This window comes from Oncorhynchus keta, chromosome 27, assembly GCF_023373465.1.
Source record: "Oncorhynchus keta strain PuntledgeMale-10-30-2019 chromosome 27, Oket_V2, whole genome shotgun sequence".
Taxonomy (NCBI): Eukaryota; Metazoa; Chordata; class Actinopteri; order Salmoniformes; family Salmonidae; genus Oncorhynchus; species Oncorhynchus keta.
Window position 1 is genome coordinate 4,104,067 of NC_068447.1, and position 25,114 is coordinate 4,129,180.

A 25,114-nucleotide genomic window follows, 5' to 3' on the forward strand; every position below is an offset into this window, starting at 1 on the left:
CATTAGTTCCTATCAAGGCAGCAGCTATTCTTCCTGGTGTTTATTATAGATCCCCATTAGTTCCTGCCAAGGCAGCAGCTACTCTTCCTGGGGTTTATTATGGATCCCCATTAGTTCCTGCCAAGGCAGCAGCTATTCTTCCTGGTGTTTATTATGGATCCCCATTAGTTCCTGTCAAGGCAGCAGCTACTCTTCCTGGGGTTTATTATGGATCCCCATTAGTTCCTGCCAAGGCAGCTACTCTTCCTGGGGTTTATTATGGATCCCCATTAGTTCCTGTCAAGGCAGCAGCTACTCTTCCTGGGGTTTATTATGGATCCCCATTAGTTCCTGCCAAGGCAGCAGCTCCTCTTCCTGGGGTTTATTAGGATCCCCATTAGTTCCTGCCAAGTTAGCAGCTACTCTTCCTGGGGTTTATTATGGATCCCCATTAGTTCCTGCCAAGGCAGCAGCTACTCTTCCTGGGGTTTATTATGGATCCCCATAGTTCCTGTCAAGGCAGCAGCTACTCTTCCTGGGGTTTATTATGGATCCCCATTAGTTCCTGCCAAGGCAGCAGCTACTCTTCCTGGGGTTTATTATGGATCCCCATTAGTTCCTGCCAAGGAAGCAGCTACTCTTCCTGGGGTTTATTATGGATCCCCATTAGTTCCTGCCAAGGCAGCAGCTACTCTTCCTGGGGTTTATTATGGATCCCCATTAGTTCCTGCCAAGGCAGCAGCTACTCTTCCTGGGGTTTATTATGGATCCCCATTAGTTCCTGCCAAGGCAGCAGCTACTCTTCCTGGGGTTTATTATGGATCCCCATTAGTTCCTGCCAAGGCAGCAGCTACTCTTCCTGGGGTTTATTATGGATCCCCATTAGTTCCTGCCAAGGCAGCAGCTACTCTTCCTGGGGTTTATTATGGATCCCCATTAGTTCCTGCCAAGGCAGCAGCTACTCTTCCTGGTGTTTATTATGGATCCCCATTAGTTCCTGCCAAGGCAGCAGCTACTCTTCCTGGGGTTTATTATGGATCCCCATTAGTTCCTGCCAAGTCAGCAGCTACTCTTCCTGGGGTTTATTATGGATCCCCATTAGTTCCTGCCAAGGCAGCAGCTACTCTTCCTGGGGTTTATTATGGATCCCCATTAGTTCCTGCCAAGGCAGCAGCTACTCTTCCTGGTGTTTATTATGGATCCCCATTAGTTCCCACCAAGGCAGCAGCTACTCTTCCTGGGGTTTATTATGAATCCCCATTAGTTTCTGCCAAGGCAGCAGCTACTCTTCCTGGGGTTTATTATGGATCCCCATTAGTTCCTGCCAAGGCAGCAGCTACTCTTCCTGGGGTTTATTATGGATCCCCATTAGTTCCTGCCAAGGCAACAGCTACTCTTCCTGGTGTTTATTATGGATCCCCATTAGTTCCCACCAAGGCAGCAGCTACTCTTCCTGGGGTTTATTATGGATCCCCATTAGTTCCTGCCAAGGCAGCAGCTACTCTTCCTGGGGTTTATTATGGATCCCCATTAGTTCCTGCCAAGGCAGCAGCTACTCTTCCTGGTGTTTATTATGGATCCCCACTAGTTCCTGCCAAGGCAGCAGCTACTCTTCCTGGGGTTTATTATGGATCCCCATTAGTTCCTGCCAAGTCAGCAGCTATTCTTCCTGGGGTTTATTATGGATCCCCATTAGTTCCTGCCAAGTCAGCAGCTACTCTTCCTGGTGTTTATTATGGATCCCCATTAGTTCCTGCCAAGTCAGCAGCTACTCTTCCTGGGGTTTATTATGGATCCCCATTAGTTCCTGCCAAGTCAGCAGCTACTCTTCCTGGTGTTTATTATGGATCCCCATTAGTTCCTGCCAAGTCAGCAGCTACTCTTCCTGGGGTTTATTATGGATCCCCATTAGTTCCTGCCAAGTCAGCAGCTACTCTTCCTGGGGTTTATTATGGATCCCCATTAGTTCCTGCCAAGGCAGCAGCTACTCTTCCTGGGGTTTATTATGGATCCCCATTAGTTCCTGCCAAGGCAGCAGCTACTCTTCCTGGGGTTTATTATGGATCCCCATTAGTTCCTGCCAAGTCAGCAGCTACTCTTCCTGGTGTTTATTATGGATCCCCATTAGTTCCTGCCAAGGTAGCAGCTACTCTTCCTGGGGTTTATTATGGATCCCCATTAGTTCCTGCCAAGTCAGCAGCTACTCTTCCTGGGGTTTATTATGGATCCCCATTAGTTCCCACCAAGTCAGCAGCTACTCTTCCTGGGGTTTATTATGGATCCCCATTTGTTCCTGCACAAGTCAGCAGCTACTCTTCCTGGGGTTTATTATGGATCCCCATTAGTTCCTGCCAAGTCAGCAGCTACTCTTCCTGGGGTTTATTATGGATCCCCATTAGTTCCTGCCAAGTCAGCAGCTACTCTTCCTGGGGTTTATTATGGATCCCCATTAGTTCCTGCCAAGTCAGCAGCTACTCTTCCTGGGGTTTATTATGGATCCCCATTAGTTCCTGTCAAGGCAGCAGCTACTCTTCCTGGGGTTTATTATGGATCCCCATTAGTTCCTGCCAAGTCAGCAGCTACTCTTCCTGGTGTTTATTATGGATCCCCATTAGTTCCTGCCAAGTCAGCAGCTACTCTTCCTGGGGTTTATTATGGATCCCCATTAGTTCCTGCCAAGTCAGCAGCTACTCTTCCTGGGGTTTATTATGGATCCCCATTAGTTCCTGCCAAGGCAGCAGCTACTCTTCCTGGGGTTTATTATGGATCCCCATTAGTTCCTGCCAAGTCAGCAGCTACTCTTCCTGGGGTTTATTATGGATCCCCATTAGTTCCTGCCAAGGCAGCAGCTACTCTTCCTGGGGTTTATTATGGATCCCCATTTAGTTCCTATCAAGGCAGCAGCTACTCTTCCTGGGGTTTATTATGGATCCCCATTTAGTTCCTATCAAGGCAGCAGCTACTCTTCCTGGGGTTTATTATGGATCCCCATTAGTTCCCACCAAGGCAGCAGCTACTCTTCCTGGGTTTATTATGGATCCCCATTAGTTCCTGCCAAGTCAGCAGCTACTCTTCCTGGGGTTTATTATGGATCCCCATTAGTTCCTGCCAAGTCAGCAGCTACTCTTCCTGGGGTTTATTATGGATCCCCATTAGTTCCTGCCAAGTCAGCAGCTACTCTTCCTGGTGTTTATTATGGATCCCCATTAGTTCCTATCAAGGCAGCAGCTACTCTTCCTGGTGTTTATTATGGATCCCCATTAGTTCCTATCAAGGCAGCAGCTATTCTTCCTGGGGTTTATTATGGATCCCCATTAGTTCCTATCAAGGTAGCAGCTATTCTTCCTGGTGTTTATTATAGATCCCCATTAGTTCCCACCAAGGCAGCAGCTACTCTTCCTGGGGTTTATTATGGATCCCCATTAGTTCCTGCCAAGGCAGCAGCTATTCTTCCTGGTGTTTATTATGGATCCCCATTAGTTCCTGTCAAGGCAGCAGCTACTCTTCCTGGGGTTTATTATGGAGCCCCATTAGTTCCTGCCAAGGCAGCTGCTCTTTCCTGGGGTTTATTATGGATCCCCATTAGTTCCTGTCAAGGCAGCAGCTACTCTTCCTGGGGTTTATTATGGATCCCCATTAGTTCCTGCCAAGGCAGCAGCTCCTCTTCCTGGGGTTTATGAGGGATCCCCATTAGTTCCTGCCAAGTTAGCAGCTACTCTTCCTGGGGTTTATTATGGATCCCCATTAGTTCCTGCCAAGGCAGCAGCTACTCTTCCTGGGGTTTATTATGGATCCCCACTAGTTCCTGTCAAGGCAGCAGCTACTCTTCCTGGGGTTTATTATGGATCCTCATTAGTTCCTGCCAAGGCAGCAGCTACTCTTCCTGGGGTTTATTATGGATCCCCACTAGTTCCTGTCAAGTGAAGCAGCTACTCTTCCTGGGGTTTATTATGGATCCCCATTAGTTCCTGCCAAAGCAGCAGCTACTCATTCTGGGGTTTATGAGGGATCCCCATTAGTTCCTGCCAAGGCAGCAGCTACTCTTCCTGGGGTTTATTATGGATCCCCATTAGTTCCTGCCAAGGCAGCAGCTACTCTTCCTGGGGTTTATGAGGGATCCCCATTAGTTCCTGCCAAGGCAGCAGCTACTCTTCCTGGGTTTTATTATGGATCCCCACTGTTCCTGCCAAGGCAGCAGCTACTCTTCCTGGGGTTTATTATGGATCCATTAGCTGGTGATTTAATGTGATTTTAGCTGGTGATTTAGTTCCTGCCAAGGCAGCAGCTACTCTTCCTGGGGTTTATTATGGATCCCCATTAGTTCCTGCCAAGTCAGCAGCTACTCTTCCTGGGGTTTATTATGGATCCCCATTAGTTCCTGCCAAGGCAGCAGCTACTCTTCCTGGGGTTTATGAGGGATCCCCACTAGTTCCTGTCAAGGCAGCAGCTACTCTTCATGGGGTTTATTATGGATCCCCACTAACTATTTTACTGTATATAAGGCCTCTATGTAGCGGTTATTATTATTATTATGTTACTACCAGGTGGTGCTGAAGGGTGCCCCAGGACAACCCGGAACTATTTTACGGACCGTCCCCATGGGAGGTGTACGTCTCGTCTCCCCGGTAACGGTTTCCGGTGTCAAACCTAACGTCACCACCCTGGTCGTCAAGGGAACCACAGGTAAGGAGCTCAGTGATAATCTCATCACAGCTTTGCTAGTCATGTCTAGTTATGCTACTAAATATGATTTTAGTTAGTGATTTAACATGATTTTAGTTAGTGATTTAATATGATTTTAGTTAGTGATTTAACATGGGTTTAGTTAGTGATTTAATGTGATTTTAGTTAGTGATTTAATGTGATTTAATGTGATTTTAGTTAGTGATTTGATATGATTTTAGTTAGTGATTTAATGTGATTTTAGTTAGTGATTTAATGCGATTTTAGCTGGTGATTTAATGTGATTTTAGTTAGTGATTTAATGTGATTTTAGTTAGTGATTTAATGTGATTTTAGTTAGTGATTTAATGTGATTTTAGTTAGTGATTTAATGCGATTTTAGCTGGTGATTTAATGTGATTTTAGTTAGTGATTTAATGTGATTTTAGCTGGTGATTTAATGTGACTTTAGTTAGTGATTTAATGTAATTTTAGTTAGTGATTTAATGTGATTTTAGCTGGTGATTTAATGTGATTTTAGTTGGTGATTTAATGTGATTTTAGCTGGTGATTTAATGTGATGTTAGTTAGTGATTTAATGTGATTTTAGTTAGTGATTTAATGTGATTTTAGCTGGTGATTTAATGTGATTTTAGTTAGTGATTTAATGTGATTTTAGTTAGTGATTTAATGTGATTTTATCTGGTGATTTAATGTGACTTTAGTTAGTGATTTGATATGATTTTAGTTAGTGATTTAATGTGATTTTAGTTAGTGATTTAATGTGATTTTAGTTAGTGATTTGATGTGATTTTAGTTAGTGATTTAATGTGATTTTAGCTGGTGATTTAATGTGATTTTAGTTAGTGATTTAATGTGATTTTAGTTAGTGATTTAATGTGATTTTAGTTAGTGATTTAATGTGATTTTAGCTGGTGATTTAATGTGATTTTAGTTAGTGATTTAATGTGATTTTAGTTAGTGATTTAATGTGATTTTAGCTGGTGATTTAATGTGATTTTAGCTGGTGATTTAATGTGATTTTAGCTGGTGATTTAATGTGATTTTAGTTAGTGATTTAATGTGATTTTAGTTAGTGATTTAATGTGATTTTAGTTAGTGATTTAATGTGATTTTAGCTGGTGATTTAATGTGATTTTAGTTAGTGATTTAATGTGATTTTAGCTGGTGATTTAATGTGATTTTAGCTGGTGATTTAATGTGATTTTAGTTAGTGATTTAATGTGATTTTAGCTGGTGATTTAATGTGATTTTAGTTAGTGATTTAATGTGATTTTAGTTAGCGACACATTGAATCATCAACGCTTTGTGCTGTTTTGCAGCATCAGTCCCGTCACACGAGCCTGGGAACCAGTCTGTTAGCGCTACCAATGGCCGTCAATCAATTCATGTGTTCTCAATTCAATGTTCTCCCTCCGAACAGGTGTGACTACGTTGGGTACGGTGACTGGCACAGTGTCGACCAGCCTGGCAGGAGGAAGTGTTGCCACCGTTGCTCCTATCACCACCTTGGGCACCATGACGACCCTGCCAGGACAGGTCACTGTCTCCGCAGCACAGGTACAGTTTATGTAGATGACGTAGGATGCGTTTACACAGGTAGCCCAATTCTGGTCTTTTGCCCAATTATGGGCAAAAGAGCTAATCTAATTGGTCAAGAGTCCAATTAGTGAATAAAAAGATCAGAATTGCAGCCTTAGTGTCTTATCTACCACATTTGCTATGTCAGTCCAGTTTAGTACAGGTACGTACTGTCGTCATTAATACTTGGAGTGGATTGACTTCCATTTAAATTTGCTGCTATGCTTGTCCTGGTGGCATACACCTGGGAGATCATACACCAAGCTGACTATGATACACCTGGGAGACACCAAGCTGACTATGATACACCTGGGAGACACCAAGCTGACTATGATACACCTGGGAGACACCAAGCTGACTATGATACACCTGGGAGACACCAAGCTGACTATGATACACCTGGGAGACACCAAGCTGACTATGATACACCTGGGAGACACCAAGCTGACTATGATACACCTGGGAGACACCAAGCTGACTATGATACACCTGGGAGACACCAAGCTGACTATGATACGCCTGGGAGACACCAAGCTGACTATGATACACCTGGGAGACACCGAGCTGACTATGATACACCTGGGAGACACCGAGCTGACTATGATACACCTGGGAGACACCAAGCTGACTATGATACAACTGGGAGACACCAAGCTGACTATGATACACCTGGGAGACACCAAGCTGACTATGATACGTCCGGGAGACACCAAACTGACTATGATACACCTGGGAGACACCAAGCTGACTATGATACACCTGGGAGACACCAAGCTGACTATGATACACCTGGGAGACACCAAACTGACTATGATACACCTGGGAGACCATACACCAAGCTGACTATGATACACCTGGGAGACACCAAGCTGACTATGATACACCTGGGAGACACCAAACTGACTATGATACACCTGGGAGACACCAAACTGACTATGATACACCTGGGAGACACCAAGCTGACTATGATACACCTGGGAGACACCAAGCTGACTATGATACACCTGGGAGACACCAAACTGACTATGATACGTCCGGGAGACACCAAGCTGACTATGATACGTCCGGGAGACACCAAGCTGACTATGATACACCTGGGAGACACCAAGCTGACTATGATACACCTGGGAAACACCAAACTGACTATGATACACCTGGGAGACCATACACCAAGCTGACTATGATACACCTGGGAGACACCAAACTGACTATGATACGTCTGGGAGACACCAAGCTGACTATGATACGTCCGGGAGACACCAAGCTGACTATGATACACCTGGGAGACACCAAGCTGACTATGATACGTCCGGGAGACACCAAGCTGACTATGATACACCTGGGAGACACCAAGCTGACTATGATACGTCCGGGAGACACCAAGCTGACTATGATACACCTGGGAGACACCAAGCTGACTATGATACACCTGGGAGACACCAAGCTGACTATGATACACCTGGGAGACACCAAGCTGACTATGATACACCTGGGAGACACCAAGCTGACTATGATACACCTGGGAGACACCAACCTGACTGATACACCTGGGAGACCATACACCAAACTGACTATGATACACCTGGGAGACACCAAACTGACTATGATACACCTGGGAGACACCAAACTGACTATGATACACCTGGGAGACCATACACCAAGCTGACTATGATACACCTGGGAGACACCAAACTGACTATGATACACCTGGGAGACACCAAGCTGACTATGATACACCTGGGAGACACCAAACTGACTATGATACACCTGGGAGACACCAAACTGACTATGATACACCTGGGAGACACCAAACTGACTATGATACACCTGGGAGACACCAAACTGACTATGATACACCTGGGAGACCATACACCAAGCTGACTATGATACACCTGGGAGACACCAAACTGACTATGATACACCTGGGAGACACCAAGCTGACTATGATACACCTGGGAGACACCAAGCTGACTATGATACACCTGGGAGAAACCAAGCTGACTATGATACACCTGGGAGACACCAAGCTGACTATGATACACCTGGGAGACACCAAGCTGACTATGATACGTCCGGGAGACACCAAGCTGACTATGATACACCTGGGAGACACCAAACTGACTATGATACACCTGGGAGACACCAAACTGACTATGATACACCTGGGAGACACCAAACTGACTATGATACACCTGGGAGACACCAAACTGACTATGATACACCTGGGAGACACCAAACTGACTATGATACACCTGGGAGACACCAAACTGACTATGATACACCTGGTAGACACCAAGCTGACTGATACACCTGGGAGACACCAAGCTGACTATGATACACCTGGGAGACACCAAGCTGACTATGATACACCTGGGAGACACATAATCTGACTATGATACACCTGGGAGACACCGAGCTGACTATGATACACCTGGGAGACACCAAGCTGACTATGATACACCTGGGAGACACCAAGCTGACTATGATACACCTGGGAGACACCAAGCTGACTATGATACACCTGGGAGACACCAAGCTGACTATGATACACCTGGGAGACACCAAACTGACTATGATACACCTGGGAGACACCAAACTGACTATGATACACCTGGGAGACACCAAACTGACTATGATACACCTGGGAGACACCAAACTGACTATGATACACCTGGGAGACCATACACCAAGCTGACTGATACACCTGGGAGACACCAAACTGACTATGATACACCTGGGAGACCATACACCAAGCTGACTATGATACACCTGGGAGACACCAAGCTGACTATGATACACCTGGGAGACACCAAGCTGACTATGATACACCTGGGAGACACCAAGCTGACTATGATACACCTGGGAGACACCAAGCTGACTATGATACGTCCGGGAGACACCAAGCTGACTATGATACACCTGGGAGACACCAAGCTGACTATGATACACCTGGGAGACACCAAGCTGACTATGATACACCTGGGAGACACCAAACTGACTATGATACACCTGGGAGACACCAAACTGACTATGATACACCTGGGAGACACCAAACTGACTATGATACACCTGGGAGACACCAAGCTGACTATGATACACCTGGGAGACACCAAGCTGACTATGATACACCTGGGAGACACCAAACTGACTATGATACACCTGGGAGACCATACACCAAACTGACTATGATACACCTGGGAGACACCAATCTGACTATGATACACCTGGATGACACCAAGCTGACTATGATACACCTGGATGACACCAAGCTGGACTGTGGAAATTATTTTTCTGTTCAAACATGCCACCATGAAAACATATGACTCGGAGTGACATAACATTCCATTTTATATACATTTTTCTTAATTAATAATGGCTAGATTGAATTGTATTTAGTTGTTTAATTGACCCCTTGCATCTCTGTCCTCCAGGCAGGAGGCCAGGCCACCCAGGTGACCTTAATCACTTCCCCTAGCGGTGTGGAGGCGCAGCCTGTCCATGACCTTCCTGTCTCCATCCTGTCGTCCCCCACCTCCGCCGACCCCTCCTCCACCCAGCCTGAGGCAGGCGACCCAGGCACAGTGACCCTGGTCTGCTCAAATCCCCCTTGCGAGACCCACGAGACCGGCACCACCAATACAGCTACCACGGCCTCCGCTAACATGACTGGTAACGGTGGGGTGGAGAGGGTCTGCTCAAACCCGCCGTGTGAAACCCACGAGACCGGCACCACCAACACTCAAACGACAGCGTCCTCCAACATGGGCCAGGTACAGCAGGTGTGCACCAACCCGCCGTCCGAGACCCACGATACAGGTACCACCAACACCCAGACCACAGCCAGCTGTAACATGGGATCTAACCAGCAACAACAAGGCTCCAACCAGCAACAACAAGGCTCCAACCAGCAACAACAAGGCTCCAGCGTAACCAAAAACACCACCTGCGGGTCTGATTCCCCGTCCTCTCCGCCCCCCTCCTCCTCCGGAGACCTCTCCCCCTTGTCTGTTTCTGGTACCAGCTCTGTGCCCGGGGTGCTGCGACCGGAGACTCTGAGAACAGGGACCACCTACACCTCCACCACCGCACGCTCTAACATGGGCTCTGACCAGATGGGGATGACGCTCAGCTCCTCGTCCTCAGATAACCAGAGTAAGTCATCCAGTGGAGGAGGAGGAGGAGGAGGAGGATCCCCCCTCACCTCTCCTGTCTGCTCCAATCCACCTTGTGAAACACACAAGACTGGCCCCACTGAGGCCGGAGCTGGAGGAGGAGTAGGAGAAGGAGGAGAAACACACGAGACTGGCACTACCACTACGTCGACGCAGGCCAACTCCAGTATGGGCATCGGGCAGACGACAGGGACAGTGCAGAGGGTGTGTTCCAATCCTCCGTGTGAGACACACGAAACAGGGACGACCAACACCCCGTCTCAGACCACGTCCAACCTGACAGGGACGGGCACGGTCCAGAGGGTGTGTTCCAATCCACCGTGTGAGACACACGAAACGGGAACCACCAACACCCCTTCTCAGACTACGTCCAACCTGACAGGGACGGGCACGGTCCAGAGGGTGTGTTCCAATCCACCGTGTGAGACACATGAAACGGGCACCACCAACACAGCTACCACAGGTAGGACCTACTGTTGTCTATCCACTGAGCATGACTGTAACCTATCCCTTTCTTCAAGTTGACAGATTCGGGTTCGTACAGTCAGGGTTCGTACAGTCAGGGTTCGTACAGTCAGGGTTCGTACAGTTAGGGTTCGTACAGTCAGGGTTCGTACAGTCAGGGTTCGTACAGTCAGGGTTCGTACAGTTAGGGTTCGTACAGTCAGGGTTCGTACAGTTATGAAAATCCTGGAAAGGTCATTGTATTTGAAAATGTTTTTTTTTTTCCCAGGCCTGGAAAGTTTGGGGAAATTATCAAATCGGAAAAGTCATGGAAATTAATTTAATTTCATTTATGTTAATGTCATTTATTTAGGCACAGTTGTTAAATATTTTATTAATAAAATAAAAATCAACATACTTTTGGTCATGTAGTGGACAGCTGCTCATCCAACTTCTCATTCCAAAATCATGGGCTTAACAGCCTCCACTCTTCTGGGAAGGCTTTCCACTAGATGTTGGAACATTGCTGCTATAACAGCCTCCACTCTTCTGGGAAGGCTTTCCACTAGATGTTGGAACATTGCTGCTATAACAGCCTCCACTCTTCTGGGAAGGCTTTCCACTAGATGTTGGAACATTTCTGCTATAACAGCCTCCACTGTTCTGGGAAGGCTTTCCACTAGATGTTGGAACATTGCTGCTATAACAGCCTCCACTGTTCTGGGAAGGCTTTCCAACATTGCTGCTATAACAGCCTCCACTCTTCTGGGAAGGCTTTCCACTAGATGTTGGAACATTGCTGCTATAACAGCCTCCACTCTTCTGGGAAGGCTTTCCACTAGATGTTGGAACATTGCTGCTATAACAGCCTCCACTCTTCTGGGAAGGCTTTCCACTAGATGTTGGAACATTGCTGCTATAACAGCCTCCACTCTTCTGGGAAGGCTTTCCACTAGATGTTGAAACATTGCTGCTATAACAGCCTCCACTCTTCTGGGAAGGCTTTCCACTAGATGTTGGAACATTGCTGCTATAACAGCCACCAGCCTCTCCACTTCTGGGAAGGCTTTCCACTAGATGTAGGAACATTGCTGCTATAACAGCCTCCAGTCTTCTGGGAAGGCTTTCCACTAGATGTAGGAACATTGCTGCTATAACAGCCTCCTCCACTCTTCTGGGAAGGCTTTCCACTAGATGTTGGAACATTGCTGCTATAACAGCCTCCACTCTTCTGGGAAGGCTTTCCACTAGATGTAGGAACATTGCTGCTATAACAGCCTCCACTCTTCTGGGAAGGCTTTCCACTAGATGTTGGAACATTGCTGCTATAACAGCCTCCACTCTTCTGGGAAGGCTTTCCACTAGATGTTGGAACATTGCTGCTATAACAGCCACCACTCCAAGGATTCCAATCTTCTGGGAAGGCTTTCCACTAGATGTAGGAACATTGCTGCTATAACAGCCTCCACTCTTCTGGGAAGGCTTTCCACTAGATGTAGGAACATTGCTGCTATAACAGCCTCCACTCTTCTGGGAAGGCTTTCCACTAGATGTTGAAACATTGCTGCTGTAACAGTCTCCACTCTTCTGGGAAGGCTTTCCACTAGATGTAGGAACATTGCTGCTATAACAGCCTCCACTCTTCTGGGAAGGCTTTCCACTAGATGTTGGAACATTGCTGCTATAACAGCCTCCACTCTTCTGGGAAGGCTTTCCACTAGATGTTGTAACATTGCTGCTGTAACAGTCTCCACTCTTCTGGGAAGGCTTTCCACTAGATGTTGGAACATTGCTGCTATAACAGCCTCTACTCTTCTGGGAAGGCTTTCCACTAGATGTTGGAACATTGCTGCTATAACAGCCTCCAGTCTTCTGGGAAGGCTTTCCACTAGATGTTGGAACATTGCTGCAGGGACTTGTTTCCATTCATCCACAAGTGATTAGGCCTGGCTCGCAGTCGGCGTTACAATTCATCCCAAAAGGTGTTCAATGGGGTTGAAGTCAGGGCTCTGTGCAGCTCAGTCAAGTTCTTCCACACCGATCTCGACAATCCAGTTCTGCATGGACCTCGCTTTGTGCACGGGGGCATTGTCATGCTGAAACAGGAAAGGGCCTTTGTTACCACAAAGTTAGAAGCACGGAATTGTCTAGATTGTCATTGTATGCTGTAGTGTTACGATTTCCCTTCACTGGAGCGAAGGGGCCTAGCCTGAACCCTGAAAAACAGCCCCACACCATTATTCCTCGTCCACCAAACTTTACAGTTGGCACTATGCATTGGGGGAGGTAGCGTTCTCCTGTCATCCGCCAAACCAAGATTTGTCCGTCACACTGCCAGATGCTGAAGCGTGATTCATCACTCCAGAGAGTGTGTTTCCACTGCTCCACTGAGTCCAATAGTGCCGAGCTTTACACCACTCCAGCCGACGCTTGGCATTGCACATGGTGATCTTAGGCTTGTGTGCGGCTGCTCGCCAATGGAAACCCATTTCATGAAGCGACCAACAAACAGTTATTGTGCTGACGTTGGTTCCAGAGGCAATTTGGGACTCAGTAGGGAGTGTTGCAACCGAGGACGAATTTACGCGCTTCAGGACTCGGCGGTCCGGTTCTGTGACCTTGTGTGGACTACCACTTCGCAGTATAAATGAGCCGTTGTTGCTCCTCGACATTTCCACTTCACAATAACAGTATGGCTGACCCCAGTTAGTTGATTGTTTGGTCGTTAGGCTGTTGATCGACCGAGATGATCGAGAGACCGAGACCGAGAGATCGACCGTGTTACTGCTCCACTAAAACAAACGTACAGTGCCAGTCCTCTTTGGGGACACCTACTCATTCAAGTGTTTTTTTATTTTTTATTTTTTACACTTTGTAGAATAATAATGGGGACGTTGTAATCTTTTATTCATAGGCCAGGTTGTTGAAACCTCGTAATGGGTATAGGGAAAATTAGAGTCATGTAGTAGCCTAAACCTATCGAACTGGGTGAATGGAATATGAATGACAGTAACCTAAACCTGTCACTGTTACATTGAACTGGGTGAATATGAATGACAGTAACCTAAACCCATCACTGTTACATTGAACTGGGTGAATGGAATATGAATGACAGTATCCTAAACCTGTCACTGTTACATTGAACTGGGTGAATATGAATGACAGTAACCTAAACCCATCACTGTTACATTGAACTGGGTGAATGGAATATGAATGACAGTATCCTAAACCCATCACTGTTACATTGAACTGGGTGAATGGAATATGAATGACAGTATCCTAAACCTGTCACTGTTACATTGAACTGGGTGAATATGAATGACAGTATCCTAAACCTGTCACTGTTACATTGAACTGGGTGAATATGAATGACAATAGCCTAAACCTGTCACTGTTACATTGAACTGGGTGAATATGAATGACAGTAGCCTAAACCTGTCACTGTTACATTGAACTGGGTGAATATGAATGACAGTAACCTAAACCTGTCACTGTTACATTGAACTGGGTGAATGGAATATGAATGACAGTCATACAATATACACTGCTCAAAATAAAGGAATTAGGGGAACACTTAAACAACACAATGTAACTCCAAGTCAATCACACTTCTGTGAAATAAAACTGTCCACTTAGGAAGCAACACGGATTGACAATCATTTTCACATGGAATAGACAATAGACACATGCTGTTGTGCAAATGGAATAGACAACAGGTGGAAATGATAGGCAATTAGCAAGACACCCCCAATAAAGGAGTGGTTCTGCAGGTGGTAACCACAGACCACTTCTCAGTTCCTATGCTTCCTGGCTGATGTTTTGATCACTTTTGAATGCTGGCGGTGCTTTCACTCTAGTGGTAGCATGAGACGGAGTCTACAACCCACACAAGTGGCTCAGGTAGTGCAGCTCATCCAGGATGGCACATCAATGTGAGCTGTGACAAGGTTTGCTGTGTCTGTCAGCGTAGTGTCCAGAGCATGGATGCGCTACCAGGAGACAGGCCAGTACATCAGGAGACTTGGAGGAGGCCGTAGGAGGGCAACAACCCATCAGCAGGACCGCTACCTCCGCCTTTGTGCAAGGAGGAGCAGGAGGGGCACTGCCAGAGCCCTGCAAAATTACCTCCAGCAGGCCACTAATATGCATGTGTCTGCTCAAACGTTCAGAAACAGACTCCATGAGGGTGGTATGAGGGCCCGATGTCCACAGGTGGGGGTTGTGCTTACAGCCCAACAGGACGTTTGGCAATTGCCAGAGAACACCAAGATTGGCAAATTCGCCACTGGCGCCGCGCCCTGTGCTCTTCACAGATGAAAGCAGGTTCACACTGAGCACATGTGACAGAGTCTGGAGACGCCGTGGAGAACGTTCTGCTGCCTGCAACATCCTCCAGCATGACCGGTTTGGCTGTGGGTCAGTCGTGGGGTCGTGGGGTGGCATTTCTATGTGCTCGCCAGAGGTAGCCTGACTGCCATTAGGTACCGAGATGAGATCCTCAGACCCCTTGTGAGACTATATGCTGGTGCGTTTGGCCCTGGGTTCCTCCGAATGCAAGACAATGCTAGACCTCATGTGGCTGGAGTGTGTCAGCAGTTCCTGCAAGAGGAAGGCATTGATGCTATGGACTGGCCCGCCCGTTCCCCAGACCTGAATCCAATTGAGCACATCTGGGACATCATGTCTCGCTCCATCCACCAACGCCACGTTGCACCACAGACTGTCCAGGAGTTGGCGGATGCTTTAGTCCAGGTCTGGGAGAAGATCCCAGATGTTGCCATTTCTTCTGGATGTCTCTCCAACCTGTTTTGTAGATCCTTCCAGTTGGTTCGGTCATCCAATGTATGGGACATTGCAACTCGATAGATGCTAGTCAGCCTACAAGGTGAACACTTAGTTCAAAGGTAACTAAGATACAACCGAACTAGAAAAGCTACATTTTCTGAAGACTTGTGGGCTTCAGCTGAATAAAATGATTTGTAGCTTATCATAGCCATTTGATCTGAATGAGCTAATTATTTCAAAAGGCATAAAACACATCCTCCGGGAGAGATAATGGGTGGTCCACCATCCTCCGGGAGAGATAATGGGTGGTCCACCATCCTCCGGGAGAGATAATGGGTGGTCCACCATCCTCCGGGAGAGATAATGGGTGGGCCGCCATCCTCCGGGAGAGATAATGGGTGGGCCGCCATCCTCCGGGAGAGATAATGGGTGGGCCGCCATCCTCCGGGAGAGATAATGGGTGGGCCGCCATCCTCCGGGAGAGATAATGGGTGGGCCGCCATCCTCCGGGAGAGATAATGGGTGGGCCGCCATCCTCCGGGAGAGATAATGGGTGGGCCGCCATCCTCCGGGAGAGATAATGGGTGGGCCGCCATCCTCCGGGAGAGATAATGGGTGGGCCATCCTCCGCCATCCTCCGGGAGAGATAATGGGTGGGCCGCCATCCTCCGGGAGAGATAATGGGTGGGGGCCACCATCCTCCGGGAGAGATAATGGGTGGGCCGCCATCCTCCGGGAGAGATAATGGGTGGGCCGCCATCCTCCGGGAGAGATAATGGGTGGGCCGCCATCCTCCGGGAGAGATAATGGGTGGGCCACCATCCTCTGGGAGAGATAATGGGTGGTCCACCATCCTCCGGGAGAGATAATGGGTTTGAATGTATGTGTTTTATACCAGTTACCTAACAGGTATTCTACTTTATTGGATGTACAGTGCCTTGCAGAACAACAGGAGTTGGTACATGGGATCAGAGAACAGGGATCAGAGAACAGCCTCACGGTGGCGATACCCACATGTGATCAGAGAACAGCCTCGCGGTGGCGATACCACATGGGATCAGAGAACAGCCTCCCGGTGGCGATACCACATGGGATCAGAGAACAGCCTCGCGGTGGCGATACCCACATGGGATCAGAGAACAGCCTCGCGGTGGTGATACCCACATGGGATCAGAGAACAGCCTCGCGGTGGTGATACCACATGGGATCAGAGAACAGCCTCGCGGTGGCGATACCACATGGGATCAGAGAACAGCCTCGCGGTGGCGATACCACATGGGATCAGAGAACAGGGATCAGAGAACAGCCTCGCGGTGGCGATACCACATGGGATCAGAGAACAGCCTCCCGGTGTCGATACCACATGGGATCAGAGAACAGCCTCCCGGTGGCGATACCACATGGGATCAGAGAACAGCCTCCCGGTGTCGATACCCACATGGGATCAGAGAACAGCCTCCCGGTGGCGATACCACATGGGATCAGAGAACAGCCTCCCGGTGGCGATACCCACATGGGATCAGAGAACAGCCTCGCGGTGGCGATACCCACATGGGATCAGAGAACAGCCTCCCGTGGTCGATACCACATGGGATCAGAGAACAGCCTTCCGGTGTCGATACCCACATGGGTTCAGAGAACAGCCTCCCGGTGGCGATACCCACATGGGATCAGAGAACAGCCTCCCGGTGGCGATACCCACATGGGATCAGAGAACAGCCTCCCGGTGTCGATACCCACATGGGATCAGAGAACAGCCTCCCGGTGTCGATACCACATGGGATCAGAGAACAGCCTCCCGGTGTCGATACCACATGGGATCAGAGAACAGCCTCCCGGTGTCGATACCACATGGGATCAGAGAACAGCCTCCCAGTGTCGATACCACATGGGATCAGAGAACAGCCTCCCGGTGTCGATACCACATGGGATCAGAGAACAGCCTCCCGGTGGCGATACCCACATGGGTTCAGAGAACAGCCTCCCGGTGGCGATACCCACATGGGTTCAGAGAACAGCCTCCCGGTGGCGATACCACATGGGATCAGAGAACAGCCTCCCGGTGGCGATACCCACATGGGATCAGAGAACAGCCTCCCGGTGGCGATACCACATGGGATCAGAGAACAGCCTCCCAGTGTCGATACCCACATGGGATCAGAGAACAGCCTCCCGGTGGCGATACCCACATGGGTTCAGAGAACAGCCTCCCGGTGGCGATACCACATGGGATCAGAGAACAGCCTCCCGGTGGCGATACCCACATGGGATCAGAGAACAGCCTCGCGGTGGCGATACCACGTGGGATCAGAGAACAGCCTCCCAGTGTCGATACCCACATGGGATCAGAGAACAGCCTCGCGGTGGCGATACCCACATGGGATCAGAGAACAGCCTCCCGGTGGCGATACCACATGGGATCAGAGAACAGCCTCCCAGTGTCAATACCACATGGGATCAGAGAACATCCTCCCAGTGTCGATACCACATGGGATCAGAGAACAGCCTCCCAGTGTCGATACCACATGGGATCAGAGAACAGCCTCCCGGTGGCGATACCCACATGGGATCAGAGAACAGCCTCCCGGTGGCGATACCAAACTCCTTATTTTTTGTATATACGTACTTCGAGACGCTGCCAGTTGCTGCTCATGGAAAAGTAATGAAATTCCATCTTTGAAAATGTGTATGAACCATTACATGTATAATAGGAAAGATTTTTCCGGACACAGATTGAGTCTGGTCCTAGACTGCGAAGATGAATCTCCGTAAGGAATCGGTTTTAATTTGGGTCCGGGAAGTTGTCCCTTACGCTGCGTTTTACACAGGCAGCCCAATTTATTTATTTTTTTGCCCAATTATTGTCAACAGATCTGATTGGTCAACACCTGTGTGTTAGTCCTGCTGTTGGGGGGACCGTTTTTATTCATACTGTTGGGATGTCTCTCCTCCCTCCAGCCCAGCCTGGTGACTCGACACAAGGAGACAACGGAACTCAAGAGGCTCCCTCGTCGTCCTCGGCAACCACCGAGTCCAGCGCATCGACGACATCTGGCAGAGCCGTCACCACGGTTACTCAATCCACGCCCACACCTGGGCCCTGCGTACCTGTAAGGACATTATTACACCTGGCTTTCATACGGTCAACTCTTCTTGGGGTTGTGGTTAGTGTATTTGTCCTTGGGGGTTAGGCATCCCTGGTTTGAGCCCCACAGCCGTTCTCTGCACTATAGACTGTTAAAGATATTTATTTTGGACATCATGGATGGGTAGCACCAACATGGATTAACTATTAAACTGGTTAAATCCAGGTTTTTATCTATTAATCCAACTTTAAACCAAGCTTTTAATTAATCCTAGTATTAATTTAACCTTAATCTAAAATACATTTCAACAATGTTGGTGCAAACCACCCAGTAAGTTTTTTGAGAATTTGACAATTCATCCCTTTCTTTTTTTACTTCATCGCTGACTCCTTTCGCGCTCTCTCGTTCTCCTCTCTCTCGTTCTCCTCTCTCTCGTTCTCCTCTCTCTCGTTCTCCTCTCTCGTTCTCCTCTCTCTCGTTCTCCTCTCTCTCGTTCTCCTCTCTCTCGTTCTCCTCTCTCTCGTTCTCCTCTCTCTCGTTCTCCTCTCTCTCGTACTCCTCTCTCTCGTTCTCCTCTCTCTCGTTCTACTCTCTCTCGTTCTACTCTCTCTCGTTCTCGTTCTCGTTCTCGTTCTCGTTCTCCTTCTCCTTCTCGTTCTCCTTCTCCTTCTCGTTCTCCTTCTCTCTCTCCTTCTCTCTCTCCTTCTCTCTCCTCTCTCTCCTTCTCACTCTCCGCTCTCCTCGCTCTCACTCTTCTCGCTCTCCTTCTCGCTCTCCTTCTCGCTCTCCTTGCTCTCACTCTTCTCGCTCTCACTCTTCTCGCTCTCACTCTTCTCGCTCTCACTCTTCTCGCTCTCCTTCTCGCTCTCCTTCTCGCTCTCCTTCTCGCTCTCCTTCTCGCTCTCCTTCTCGCTCTCACTCTCCGCTCTCGCTCTTCTTCTCGCTCTCGCTCTTCTTCTCCTTCTCTCTCTCGTTCTCCTTCTCTCTCGTTCTCCTTCTCGTTCTCCTTCTCCTCTCTCTCGTTCTCCTCTCTCTCGTTCTCCTCTCTCTCGTTCTCCTCTCTCTCGTTCTCCTCTCTCTCGTTCTCCTCTCTCTCGTTCTCCTCTCTCTCGTTCTCTCTCTCTCGTTCTCTCTCTCTCATTCTCCTCTCTCTCGTTCTCCTCTCTCTCGTTCTCCTCTCTCTCATTCTCCTCTCTCTCGTTCTCCTCTCTCTCATTCTCCTCTCTCTCGTTCTCCTCTCTCTCGTTCTCCTCTCTCTCGTTCTCCTCTCTCTCGTTCTCCTCTTTCTCGTTCTCCTTCTCTCTCCTTCTCTCTCCTCTCTCTCCTTCTCACTCTCCGCTCTCCTCGCTCTCACTCTTCTCGCTCTCACTCTTCTCGCTCTCCTTCTCGCTCTCCTTCTCGCTCTCCTTGCTCTCACTCTTCTCGCTCTCCTTCTCGCTCTCACTCTTCTCGCTCTCACTCTTCTCGCTCTCCTTCTCGCTCTCACTCTTCTCGCTCTCCTTCTCGCTCTCCTTCTCGCTCTCCTTGCTCTCACTCTTCTCGCTCTCCTTCTCGCTCTCCTTCTCGCTCTCACTCTTCTCGCTCTCCTTCTCGCTCTCCTTCTCGCTCTCCTTCTCGCTCTCCTTCTCGCTCTCCTTGCTCTCACTCTTCTCGCTCTCACTCTTCTCGCTCTCACTCTTCTCGCTCTCCTTCTCGCTCTCACTCTTCTCGCTCTCCTTCTCGCTCTCCTTCTCGCTCTCCTTCTCGCTCTCCTTGCTCTCACTCTTCTCGCTCTCCTTCTCGCTCTCCTCTTCCCCCTCTCCTTCTCGCTCTCCTTCTCGCTCTCCTTCTCGCTCTCCTTCTCGCTCTTCTTCTCGCTCTCCTTCTCGTTCTCCTTCTCGTTCTCCTTCTCGTTCTCCTTCTCGTTCTCCTTCTCTCTCTCCTTCTCTCTCCTCTCTCTCCTTCTCTCTCTCCTTCTCCTTCTCTCTCTCCTTCTCCTTCTCTCTCTCCTTCTCCTTCTCTCTCTCGCTCTCCTTCTTTCTCCCCCTCTGCTTCTCTCTTCTCTCCTTGACTCTTTCTCTTCTATATTCTCCAGGAGATCTCATCAATGTCTGGGTCGTCCGAGGCGGTGGCATCGAGGGCTGAAGAGGAAGAGGAGGCCATGCAGACCGACTCTCTCCCAGAGGGCACAGTGAGGGTTGTGACCCTGGAAGAGGCTGCTGCAGCTGGGATACATGTCCATGTGGAGGACATGGAGGAACAGAACCAAGGGGAGCAGGAGGTACACTTCATTTCTGAGCAAGCTTGTTGTTTAGTTGTCAAGGTGTGTGAATGTAATTACATTGTCCTCAACATTTTCCCCCTTTTTCTCTGCATCCTGTTGTCTAGGGCCTGCCTGCGGAGCTGATGTCTGAAGGTGGCTCGGGGGGCCAGCAGACCCTGATGGTGACGGGTTTAACCCCCGAGGAGCTGGCTGTTACCGCTGCAGCCGAGCAGGCAGCACAACACGCTGCGACTGAGGAGGCCCAGGCCAAGGCCATACAGGCTGTCCTGCAGGCCGCACAGCACGCTGTCATGAGTGAGTGCACAGATGGGTGGGTGTGCGGAAGGGTGGGCAGAGAGCCGGACAGCCAGCCAGAGAGAGCGAGAGAGAGCCAGCCAGACAGACAGAGAGCCAGCCAGCCTGGCCCTGGCCACCCACGCTGTCATGAGGAAGTAGAGAAAGACAGACTGGGGACTGCTCCACTAGAATCTACTGCTCCACTAGGGCCTACTGCTCCACTAGGGCCTACTGCTCCACTAGGGCCTACTGCTCCACTAGGGCCTACTGCTCCACTAGGGTCCTACTGCTCCACTAGAATCTACTGGGCCTACTGCTCTCCTCCACTAGGGTCTACTGCTCTACTGGGTCTCCCACTAGGGCCTACTGCTCCACTAGGTCTGCTCCACTAGGGTCTACTGCTCCACTAGCTCCACTAGGGCTGCTCCACTAGGGTCTACTGCACTAGGGCCTCCTACTGGGCTACTGCTCCACTAGGGTCTACTGCTCCACTAGGGCCTACTGCTCCACTAGGGTCTACTGCTCCACTAGGGTCTACTGCTCCACTAGGGTCTACTGCTCCACTAGGGCCTACTGCTCCACTAGGGCCTACTGCTCCACTAGGGCCTACTGCTCCACTAGGGTCTACTGCTCCACTAGGGTCTACTGCTCCACTAGGGTCTACTGCTCCACTAGGGCCTACTGCTCCACTAGGGCCTACTGCTCCACTAGGGCCTACTGCTCCACTAGGGCTACTGCTCCACTAGGGTCTACTGCTCCACTAGGGTCTACTACTGCTCCACTAGGGCCTACTGCCTCTACTGCTCCACTAGGGCCTACTGCTCCACTAGGGCCTACTGCTCCACTAGGGTCTACTGCTCCACTAGGGCCTACTGCTCCACTAGGGCCTACTGCTCCACTAGGGCCTACTGCTCCACTAGGGCCTACTGCTCCACTAGGGCCTACTGCTCCACTAGGGCCTACTGCTCCACTAGGGCCTACTGCTCCACTAGGGCCTACTGCCCACTAGGGCTACTGCTCCACTAGGGCCTACTGCTCCACTAGGGCCTACTGCTCCACTAGGGCCTACTGCTCCACTAGGGCTACTGGGCCTACTGCTCCACTAGGGCCTACTGCTCCACTAGGGCCTACTGCTCCACTAGGGCCTACTGCTCCACTAGGGCCTACTGCTCCACTAGGGCCTACTGCTCCACTAGGGCCTACTGCTCCACTAGGGCCTACTGCTCCACTAGGGTCTACTGCTCCACTAGGGCCTACTGCTCCACTAGGGCCTACTGCTCCACTAGGGCCTACTGCTCCACTAGGGCCTGCTCCACTGGGTCTACTGCTCCACTAGGGCCTACTGCTCCACTAGGGCCTACTGCTCCACTAGGGCCTACTGCTCCACTAGGGCCTACTGCTCCACTAGGGCCTACTGCTCCACTAGGGCCTACTGCTCCACTAGGGCCTACTGGGCCTACTGCTCCACTAGGGCCTACTGCTCCACTAGGGCCTACTGGGCTCCACTAGGGCCTACTGCTCCACTAGGGCCTACTGCTCCACTAGGGTCTACTGCTCCACTAGGGCTCTACTGCTCCACTGCTCCACTAGGGCCTACTGCTCCACTAGGGCCTACTGCTCCACTAGGGTCTACTGCTCCACTAGGGTCTACTGCTCCACTAGGGTCTACTGCTCCACTAGGTCTACTGCTCCACTAGGGCCTACTGCTCCACTAGGGCCTACTGCTCCACTAGGGTCCTACTGGGCCTACTGCTCCACTAGGGCCTACTGCTCCACTAGGGCCTACTGCTCCACTAGGGCCTACTGCTCCACTAGGGCCTACTGCTCCACTAGGGTCTACTGCTCCACTAGGTCCTACTGGGCCTACTGCTCCACTAGGGTCTACTGCTCCACTAGGGTCTACTGCTCCACTAGGGCCTACTGCTCCACTAGGGTCTACTGCTCCAGCACCAGGGCCTGTTTACACAAAGCATCTGAGTAGGAGTGCTGATCTAGGATCAGTTTAACCTTTTTTAAATAAAAATGAATGAGATGACTTGGACAAAGGGGGACCTGATCCGAGATCAGCACTCCTACTCTGAGACACTATGAATACGGGCCCTGATGTAGAACCAGCAGGGGTTGTCATTACAGACTTGTTGAATCCCAGCGCTGGCACATCTTATGAAGACTAGCAGGTTGGCTGTTTTAACCAGATGTGTGGTAGGGCTGGAGAGAGAATCCTTGGTGTTAGCAGTCTCGTCTCTCCTGTCTCCCTCCAGATGATGGAGACGGTGGGCATCACACCACCACCATCCCCATTGTGTTGACTCAGGCTGAGCTGGCAGCCCTGGTACAACAACAGCAGCAGCTGCAGGAGGCCCAGGCTCTTGCTCAGGCCCAGGCTCTTGCTCAGGCCCAGGCTCTTGCTCAGGCCCAGGCTCTTGCTCAGGCCCAGGCTCTTGCTCAGGCCCAGGCAGCAGCAGCACTACACAACCAGGTCGGTCAACCCAACCACTGTTTTACTGCCTGTCGTTAACCGTTTGTCTGCCTGCCTGTCGCTAACTGCCTGTCTGTCGCTAACTGCCTGTCTCCAACTGTCTCCTACTGCCCAGGCAGCAGCACAACACAACCAGGTCAGTCGGCCCAACCTCTGTTTTACTCTAACCGCTCTGCCTGCCTCTGTCTCTAACCGGTCTGCCTGCCTCTAACCGGTCTGCCTGTCTCTGTCTCTAACCGGTCTGCCTGCCTCTAACCGGTCTGCCTGTCTCTGTCTCTAACCGCTCTGCCTGCCTCTAACCGCTCTGCCTGTCTCTGTCTCTAACGGTCTGCCTGCCTCTGTCTCTAACCGGTCTGCCTGCCTCTAACCGTTCTGCCTGTCTCTGTCTCTAACCGCTCTGCCTGCCTCTAACCGCTCTGCCTGCCTCTAACCGCTCTGCCTGCCTCTAACCGGTCTGCCTGCCTCTGTCTCTAACCGGTCTGCCTGCCTCTAACCGCTCTGCCTGTCTCTGTCTCTAACCGGTCTGCCTGCCTCTAACCGCTCTGCCTGCCTCTGTCTCTAACCGGTCTGCCTGCCTCTAACCGCTCTGCCTGTCTCTAACCGCTCTGCCTGCCTCTAACCGCTCTGCCTGTCTCTGTCTCTAACCGCTCTGCCTGTCTCTGACTCTAACCGCTCTGCCTGTCTCTGACTCTAACCGCTCTGCCTGTCTCTGTCTCTAACCGCTCTGCCTGTCTGTCTCTAACCGCTCTGCCTGCCTCTAACCGCTCTGCCTGTCTCTGTCTCTAACCGCTCTGCCTGCCTCTAACCGCTCTGCCTGTCTCTGTCTCTAACCGCTCTGCCTGCCTCTGTCTCTAACCGCTCTGCCTGCCTCTAACCGCTCTGCCTGCCTCTTTCTCTAACCGGTCTGCCTGCCTCTAACCGCTCTGCCTGTCTCTGACTCTAACCGGTCTGCCTGCCTCTAACCGCTCTGCCTGTCTCTGACTCTAACCGCTCTGCCTGCCTCTAACCGCTCTGCCTGTCTCTGTCTCTAACCGGTCTGCCTGCCTCTAACCGCTCTGCCTGTCTCTGTCTCTAACCGCTCTGCCTGCCTCTGTCTCTAACCGCTATGCCTGCCTCTGTCTCTAACCGCTCTGCCTGCCTCTGTCTCTAACCGCTCTGCCTGCCTCTGTCTCTAACCGGTCTGCCTGCCTCTAACCGCTCTGCCTGTCTCTGTCTCTAACCGCTCTGCCTGCCTCTGTCTCTAACCGCTCTGCCTGCCTCTGTCTCTAACCGCTCTGCCTGCCTCTGTCTCTAACCGCTCTGCCTGCCTCTGTCTCTAACCGCTCTGCCTGCCTCTGTCTCTAACCGCTCTGCCTGCCTCTAACCG

General features: G+C 50.1%; 1 protein-coding gene across 5 annotated transcripts in view; it reads left to right on the plus strand.

Annotated features, from left to right (window-relative positions):
* LOC118379078 (host cell factor 1-like) overlaps positions 1-25,114 on the plus strand; it is a 74,852-nt gene that overhangs the window by 36,686 nt on the left and 13,052 nt on the right. For 4 of the 5 annotated variants that reach the window (XM_052481295.1, XM_052481292.1, XM_052481293.1 and 1 more), the window contains 8 exons: positions 4,524-4,662; positions 6,086-6,222; positions 9,675-10,878; positions 18,603-18,754; positions 20,805-20,990; positions 21,098-21,287; positions 23,531-23,748; positions 23,864-23,884. In XM_052481295.1, the coding sequence (XP_052337255.1) occupies positions 4,524-4,662; positions 6,086-6,222; positions 9,675-10,878; positions 18,603-18,754; positions 20,805-20,990; positions 21,098-21,287; positions 23,531-23,748; positions 23,864-23,884 (2,247 nt within the window). The remainder of the gene's footprint in view (positions 1-4,523; positions 4,663-6,085; positions 6,223-9,674; positions 10,879-18,602; positions 18,755-20,804; positions 20,991-21,097; positions 21,288-23,530; positions 23,749-23,863; positions 23,885-25,114) is intronic. The other variant, XM_052481294.1, reaches the window with a different exon arrangement.